Below are 8,702 nucleotides of genomic sequence, written 5' to 3'. Positions count from 1 at the left end.
AATGCGTGTACAGTAGGTTGGTAATAGTAGTGACAGCATCCGTGAGATAGACACATAGCAGCTGTCCAAGTGTCACAGACACCCTCTCCACATACTATACTAGCATTGAAACACGATACGCTGGCCTGGTTTCTCAACCTCTGACACTTTCTAACAGATCCTTGCACTCTCTCTCTCTCTCTCTCTCTCTCACTCTCTCTCTCTCTCTCTCTCTCTCTCTCTCTCCCTCTCTCTCTCTCACTCTCGTGAAACGTGACTTTTTATTTGTCTGTTTGTTGCCCCCAGGACATCTCCCTCACAGAGACAGAAACACAGCCTCCATCATGTCTAAGACTAAGGATATGGGCTCTGCCTTCATCCAGACACAGCAGCTCCACGCTGCCATGGCTGACACTATGCTGGAGCACATGTGCCTGCTGGACATTGACTCCGAACCCGCCGTGGCTCGCAACACCGGCATCATCTGCACCATCGGTCAGCCTCCCCCCTCACCCCTCACCCCCCCCACCCCCTCACCTCATGTTCCTCCTCATGATGTTCATTTAACTTATTCATTCATAACTTTAGCACTGTCATTGTTGCGTAACACTCATAGAAGGTGGCCCAGGCTCCAAATCAAGCTAAAATGACCATGTATATATATTTTGTATGAGTTGTCTATATCCCTCTAAGATGGTGTCGTTGTTGACTTTGTTGTGCCTGTGCAGGGCCCGCTTCCCGCTCTGTGAACATGGCCAAGGAGATGATCAAGTCTGGGATGAACATTGCAAGAATGAACTTCTCTCACGGAACTCATGAGGTCAGTATGGGATAGTGCTTGCTTTGCATTCAAAGGTGTTCATCTATCAGCGGTCAGTTTCCCCAAAAACCGTTGCCCGCAAAGCCACCAGAGACAGTAGCTATTGTAAAATCAATGTTTGCAGGTCAGCTAGTGAAATTCGTTGAATGAATTACTTTGTTAGTCTAGTAGTTGATGTGTGGGCCTGGATAAAAAAAGAAAGGAAGGATGTAAGCTTTGAAGCATTCAGGAAACTGACATCTGTTATGTATATCAGAGAACCTCTGAGTATAAGACTATCTCCTACTGCCCTCTCGGTCTACAGCCAATAAGGACAGCTGATTAATACTTTATCCCTGTTCCCTTGAAAATGTCAATGTGTGTAAGGCGATCCGAGCACCCTTCCTTGCTCTTCAGAACCAGCAGCCTCTTGTCTTTAACCAAGTCTAGTCTGGCCAGATGGACTAACGCCAGAGGCTCAGCTTTAGACCACTGAACTCTCCCCTTTAAAAGTCATATCCAAGAGCACCTGATAAATGCACCTGAAAAGCTGACCAGTTGCAGTATAAATACCAAACCAAACCAGTGATACATCTGGTATTTGAATCGTTGACCTTCAAAGGTCAAGTGCAATGTCATGTGTTGACCCAGGCACTCTACTCAAAGTAGTTGATGAAACAGGCCTATGTTGTGTATGTCCCATATCAGACTTCTTCGTCTTTGCTTTACTGAATGACCAGTGTCTCTCAACAGTTTCACTTGCACCATAGTAGCTTTGTCTTTGTTTTTTAAGTAGTTTTTTTGCTGAATGGGGCAGTCCCACTTTTATTTTTCATTTTATTGGACAGATATAGTTCAGACAGACAGGAAAGTAAGGGAGAGAGGGCATGTCAGCAGGGCATGGGCCAGATTTGAACCCATGCCGACATGGGCATATGTGTGCACTGTAGGCCGCGGTGCTAGACCACTGGACCACCCCAGGCCACAAGAAGCTTTTTCTTAGTTGAGTGGAGATATGCTGGTGTGTGATGTGGAGTGTTTGCAGGTTAGAGAGATGTTAGCAGAAGGGCATAGTCAATGTGTCCTGTGTCAGTGTCCAAAACATCTATATATAACTTTTGTGAGTCTAAGTTTATCAACAATCGACAGAAAGATTAACCAAGGGTGGGAGAGCAACACTACTGCCATACAACTACCTCTGTGAGAGTAGACAAGAGACAAGACTAAACATAAAGAAAAATAGTATGCCAATGTTGAGTAGGTGTCATCGTGCTTTTCTACACATATGTAACATGACACAGTAAGGATTTCAGGGAGCGTATGGTATACTGTATGTATAGCACACTCAGAAATGGATACGGGGATGGGTGGGCTTTGGTATGGCCATGACAAACATGTGTTCATATATATTAAATAGGTCACACTAAAAATATACCATACGTGTTACACCTCATAAGGCTTCCTGTCAACAACTGTGTTGTAGTAACTAGGACCTATTACCAACCTATTACTCAACCTATGGTGGCTCAGCCTGCAAAACAAAACACACAACTAAAATAACTATATGAAATAAAATAAAAGCCTGGCTGACCAAAAGCAAGGGTAAAGATGAGTTGCTTTAAAAAAATGTTGAATAGGGAAATTGTTCAGCTGGACGTTTCCAATTTACAACCTGCCTACCATTCAACCTCATACACATTATCCAGCTTATTGCTTATAAAAACATACATGCTGGAAAAGCAAGGTCAGGGAATTGGCAATTGTCTCAGAATCTTTTCATGGATGACTAAATCATATTTCACCTCCAATAGTACCATGCCGAGACCATCAAGAATGTGCGTGAAGCCACCGAGAGCTTCGGCGCTGGTACCGTTGAGTACAGACCAGTCGCCATCGCTCTGGACACCAAGGGACCTGAGATCAGGACCGGACTGATCAAGGGCGTGAGTACTCCACTAATCTCTTCATGAATAACTAAAAGCGTTGATAGCTTCTTCTCTCAAATGTTCATTCTTCCACATTTGTGTCTTATTACAACATCATACCAGTAGATATCTTACACATATATATAATCACCGTTCGGTTCGGTTTTGTCGACCAGCGATTGTTTTCTTCGTGTAAGAGCAGGAATGTGTTGTGGCTTGCATCTGAGTATCAACGGGCTCTTCTTCCAGAGCGGCGAGGCTGAGGTCGAGCTGAAGAAGGGAAACAGCATCAAGCTGGAACTGAACGACCAGTACAAGGATAACTGTGACGACAAGCACTTGTGGCTCGACTACAAGAACATCACCAAGGTTGTGCAGGTCGGAAGCCACATCTACATTGACGATGGTCTGATGTCTCTCAAGGTCAAGGAAATTGGTGAGTGGCACAGCCTGAAAGTCTCACAGCCCAAAGTCTCACAGGAACACAGTGTCTTACAGCTCAAAGTCTCACAGCCCAAAGTCTCACAGCCCAAAGTCTCACAGCCCAAAGTCTCACAGGAACACAGTGTCTTACAGCCCAAAGTCTCACAGCCCAAAGTCTCACAGCCCAAAGTCTCACAGTAACACAGTGTCTCACAGCACCAAAGTCTCACAGGAACACAGTGTCTCACAGCACCAAAGTCTCACAGGAACACAGTGTCTTACAGCCCAAAGTCTCACAGGAACACAGTGTCTTACAGCTCATAGTCTCACAGGAACACGGTGTCTTACAGCCCAAAGTCTCACAGGAACACAGTGTCTTACAGCTCATAGTCTCACAGGAACACAGTGTCTTACAGCCCAAAGTCTCACAGGAACACAGTGTCTTACAGCCCAAAGTCTCACAGGAACACAGTGTCTTACAGCCCAAAGTCTCACAGGAACACAGTGTCTTACAGCTCATAGTCTCACAGGAACACAGTGTTATACAGCACAAAGTCTCACAGCACAAAGTCTCACAGGAACACAGTGTCTCCCAGCCCATAGTCTCACAGGAACACAGTGTCTTACAGCCCAAAGTCTCACAGGAACACAGTTTCTTACAGTAATACAGTTTCGGCCAAAGTTACCACAGATATTTTTTTTCTATTCAGTGTTTCCATATTCGTATAAACATAGGTATTATCTCTTGCTTCTTGTGTGCATGGTTGTTGAAAAAACATTGCTCTTCCTCCTGTGTGCATCCACAGGCGGTGATTTCCTGGACTGCGAGATTGAGAATGGCGGTACTCTGGGCAGCAAGAAGGGAGTGAACCTCCCCGGCGCAGCTGTCGACCTGCCCGCCGTGTCAGAGAAGGACATCCAGGACCTGCTGTTCGGCGTGGAGCAGGGCGTGGACATGGTGTTCGCCTCCTTCATCCGCAAGGCCGCTGACGTTCACGCTGTCAGGAAGGTCCTGGGCGAGAAGGGCAAGGACATCAAGATCATCAGCAAGCTGGAGAACCACGAGGGAGTCCGCAGGTGCGTGACCGCCTCCTCGCCGCAAGATCAGATAGTGTGATCGAATCTGATGGAATAACCTAATAATTTGTTGGTGTTAGTTTGGTCGCATGGAGAATATACTGTAGATGCTTATCATTAATGGTATTGTACAGAACGTATAATGATTAGTATTAAATATAACTATTTTGCGTTACTGTCTCTCTGTAGGTTCGATGAGATCCTGGAGGCCAGCGATGGCATCATGGTTGCCCGTGGCGACCTCGGTATTGAGATCCCCACAGAGAAGGTGTTCCTGGCCCAGAAGATGATGACCGGCCGTTGCAACAGGATCGGCAAGCCAATCACCTGCGCCACACAGGTCAGTGACATCATCAGGAGTGGACAAGTGGAGTGGAGTGGAACCAGGAAGTTTAAAAAAAATCTAATAAATCAATAAATGAATGAATGTCAATTGTATCCAACCTTTGACCTCTGTAGATGCTGGAGAGCATGATCAAGAAGCCCCGCCCCACTCGCGCCGAGGGCAGCGACGTCGCCAACGCCGTGCTGGACGGTAACGACTGCATCATGCTGAGCGGAGAGACCGCCAAGGGAGAGTACCCTCTGGAGGCCGTTCGCACACAGCACGCGGTGAGAGAGAGAGCGCCCCCTACCAGTCTCGTTCCTCACTCGTTTTAGACAAGATCAGATGCATGTGTTGTTGTCGCTGTCGAAGAGACCAGCTTGTACAATGTCTCTGTACTGCTTGTCTTTGCAGAGGTTACTGAAGAGAGAATGCATTCAGTTTGACCATAGCATATAGTAATAATAATAATAATAATAATAATAATAATAATAATACATTAAATGTATATAGGGATATATATGTTATGGTACATGTGGGAATACGGTACATGTGGGAAAACTAGGATTAGGGTTAGGTGCTAGGGTGCTAGGGTTAGGGTTAGACACATCAAGTCGACGTAGACATGTACCAAGTCGACGTAGCACCTAACCCTAACCCTAACCCTAGTTTTCCCACATGTACCGTATTCCCACATGTACTGTAACATATATATATATATAACCCTCATAGTATAATTGTCTTGGGGTTCATCACCTTGTGCAGAATGTGTTTTGTGTTTGGCTTGTGTTCTACTAACTTGCTTAGACACTGACTGTTTGTTTACCTTGTTTTGTGTTGCCTCCCCCCTCCCCCTCCCCCCTTTCACTTGATCTTTTATTCATCCTCGCATCTGTTCCTGTCCTTTTGCATTTTGCTCTCGATCATGTGGTCAGCTTGCTCAATCAGCATGTGTGTGAAGGATCAGCATCGCACCACACCAGCCAGTGGACACCATGGCCTGCGCCACTAGAGAGACCATGTTTGTTGCTTAGCGACACGTCTCAGTGTTCTCTCAGGTATGCAGACAACAGTCCACAGATTGACCAGTAGAGTGAGGGGAGTGTAGTGTACCAAACTCACCTGCCTCCACAGGTTAGAACCTGGGGGGGGGGGGGGGGGCGGCTGGTGGAGGCCGAAGTCGTAGGACCCTCAGGGCTCATTGTAATACATGGAGTGGAATGAGGAAGGGCAGTTTCATATACCGTTCCTCATTCCATTCCATGCTTTACAATGAGCCTGTCCTCCGGTCTCTGCCTCCACCAGACCCCCCCCCCCCCGCCCTGCTTAGAACGACCCGTAGCCAAGTTGACATTGTCGTCTAAATTTGTGCTGACCTTTGCATCGCTGAAATCTGACACCTGTCCCCTCTGCCCTCTGTGCCCCCCTTCTCTCTCTCTCTTTCTCTCTCTCTCTCACCCCCCCCTCTCTCTTTCTCTCTCTCTCACCCCCCTCTCTCACTCTCTCTCCTCTGTGCCCCCCCTCTCTTTCTCTCTCTCTCCTCTCCCCCCCCTCCCTCTCTCTCTCTCTCTCTCTCTCACCCCCGCTCTCTTTCTCTCTCTCCTCTCCTTCTCTTTTTCTCTCTCTCTCACCCCCACTCTCTTTCTCTCTCCTCTCTCTCTTTCTCTCTCTCTCCTCTGCGCCCCCTCCCTCTCTCTCTCTCACCCCCCCCCTCTCTCTCTACCCCCCCCCACCCCCCACCCCTACTCAGATCGCTCGCGAGGCTGAGGGAGCCATGTTCCACAGGCAGATGTTCGAGGAGCTCCGCCGCACCTCCCACCTGACCCGCGACCCCACCGAGTCCGTGGCCATCGGCGCCGTCGAGGCTTCCTTCAAGTGCTGCGCCAGCGCCATCATCGTCCTCACCAAGTCCGGCAGGTAGGAACCAGAACCAGCAACCGGCCCGGAGAGAACACACCGGAACACACTCTCTCTCTCTCCTCTGCTGCTCCTCTGACACCTCTGGATATAGGAATATAAATATCTGGTGTTAGGACTGCTCACACCTCTACCAGCAACAGTCAAAAGCAGATACTTTGATAGGACTGGTGCTATAAGAGAGAGAGGACAGGTTCCCTAACCCCCCCCCACATACACACACACACCCACACAGGTTCCCTAACCCCCCCCTCCGCCCCACACACACACACACACACCCACCCTCACTCTCAGCCCTGTTCTGGAGATGTACCGCACCTTCCTCTCTGCCTATGTACAGGTTCTCAATGTTTGCGTTGACATTTTGGGCGTTTAGTAAAAGTCTTTATCCAAAGCGACTTTCTGGAATTCTCCATCCCTTTTACCCCCCCCCCCCAGCTCTTTAAGAGAGGCTCCGGGCCAACTTTCACTGTGCACAATCTTGACCTTTTGAGTCATGAACCCTGACATTCCTGTAGTTAATTTTAACTCGCCATTCCTCACTGTCTATGTATGTCTCTGTCTGTCTGTCCGTCTGTCTGTCTCTCTCTCTCCTCCTCTCTCTCCCTCTCCCTCCCTCTCTCTCTCTCCCTCCCTCCCTCTCTCTCTCTCTCCCTCCCAGTCTGTCTGTCTCTCTCTCTTTCTCTCTCTCTCCTCCCCTGTCTCTCTCTCTCTCTCTCTCCTCCCCTGTCTCTCTCTTTCTCTCTGTCTCTCTGTCTGCCTCTATGTCTCTGTCTGCCTCTATGTCTCTGTCTGTCTGTCTGTCTGTCTGTCTGTCTGTCTGTCTCTCTCTCTCTCTCATACTCTCTCTCTCTCTCTCTACTGAGTTTCAGTCTAGGATTATAATAGCAATCAAAGCAATAGTTTTCAGACTTTGTAGTGGGTCTCCCAATGGCAGTTTCCTCAGCTCCACATATATTCATGTGGATGTGTAACCTGCTTCCCCTGCGTCTGTAGGTCCGCCCAGCTGCTGTCAAGGTACAGGCCCCGCGCTCCCATCATCGCCGTGACCCGCTGTGGACAGACCGCCCGCCAGGCCCACCTCTTCCGCGGTATCTACCCCGTGCTCTACACCAAGCCCGCCAACGATGTCTGGGCCGAGGATGTCGACCTCCGTGTCAACTTCGCCATGGAGATGGGTGAGTAAATCTGACTTTCTCAAGTCGTGCGTTATCATGTGATTACCCTAATGTATTACAACAGAAAATCGATATGATTGTTGTAAAACAATCAATTAAATAAAAATGGCGGAAGGTACTTTCATGGTTTTAGAACCACATATTAAGTAACCCCCCCCCCCAAAAAAATTAGACCCCTATACTTTATTTTATTTCTTTTTTTGTTTCTTTTTATTTTACTACTTGATCTTTTCAGTTTGTAAAGCGTCTTTGAGTATCTAGAAAAGCGCTATATAAGTCTAATGTATTATTATTATTATTATTATTATTATTATTATTATTATTATTATTATTATTATTATACTCCACTGCAAAGCCCTTTCATTGACGGCCCTCTCCTCCTTCTCACAGGCAAGTTCCGCAAGTTCTTCAAGTCCGGTGATGTGGTCATTGTTGTGACCGGCTGGCGCCCAGGCTCTGGCTACACCAACACCATGCGTGTTGTGCTGTGCCCTTGAACGCCATTGAACGACATTCCCAACACTCCCCTATCCCCTCTCCTGTAACCGCCACCCCCCGCCCCCCCGAGAGGCCATCCGTCTCCCCCCCGCCTCTCAACACTAGAAGTACACCAAAGGAATCCAACACCAGGCCACTTCTCCAAAGGACTTTTGGGGTTGCCATTCACACACAGACAGTATTTCTCTGACCTCCACGATTCCTGTCACCATCGGGTGTCGTCTACTGTATCCAAGTCTTCCTACCAGGGGTTTCTTCTGTCTTCTGTTTGTGCCAGACTTAATGAATGCATAGTGAACAATGTAGATGTTTTTGTTCAACGTTTTTTTTATGTTCATTCTAAAATGGAGTCAAGGTGATTGCCACACATCTAAATGCATGTCAGGAATATGACTAGATTGTGGATCCCGGCCTGCGCACACGGAAGGGAAGGGGTCGAAGGTTGCGTCTTCCCTACGGAGTCAACCCTGGGGCGGTTGGTAAAGATACGGTACGATGTTCGCTCATCTGGAGTGTCACAAGACTGGGTTTCCATCTATTAAAAAAAAGAAAAACACATGTCGTGGTCTGTTGTCTTTTCA

The 8,702-nt window shown here is 47.8% G+C and overlaps 1 protein-coding gene across 1 annotated transcript; it reads left to right on the top strand.

The window, feature by feature from the left end:
• Positions 1-323: 323 nt before the first annotated feature.
• LOC308170238 (pyruvate kinase PKM-like) lies at positions 324-8,120 on the top strand (the record flags this gene model as incomplete). The annotated part of the gene is made up of 10 exons (XM_080545006.1): positions 324-474; positions 708-799; positions 2,590-2,721; positions 2,953-3,139; positions 3,933-4,203; positions 4,393-4,543; positions 4,663-4,815; positions 6,279-6,445; positions 7,442-7,623; positions 8,014-8,120. 10 exons carry the CDS (start codon positions 324-326, stop codon positions 8,118-8,120), a joined length of 1,593 nt encoding a protein of 530 aa, XP_080401132.1.
• Positions 8,121-8,702: the final 582 nt, after the last annotated feature.

This window comes from Nansenia antarctica (assembly GCF_963989245.1).
Source record: "Nansenia antarctica genome assembly, chromosome: 14".
NCBI classification, from domain to species: domain Eukaryota; kingdom Metazoa; phylum Chordata; class Actinopteri; order Argentiniformes; family Microstomatidae; genus Nansenia; species Nansenia antarctica.
This window is presented reverse-complemented; position numbering and strand designations above follow the sequence as displayed.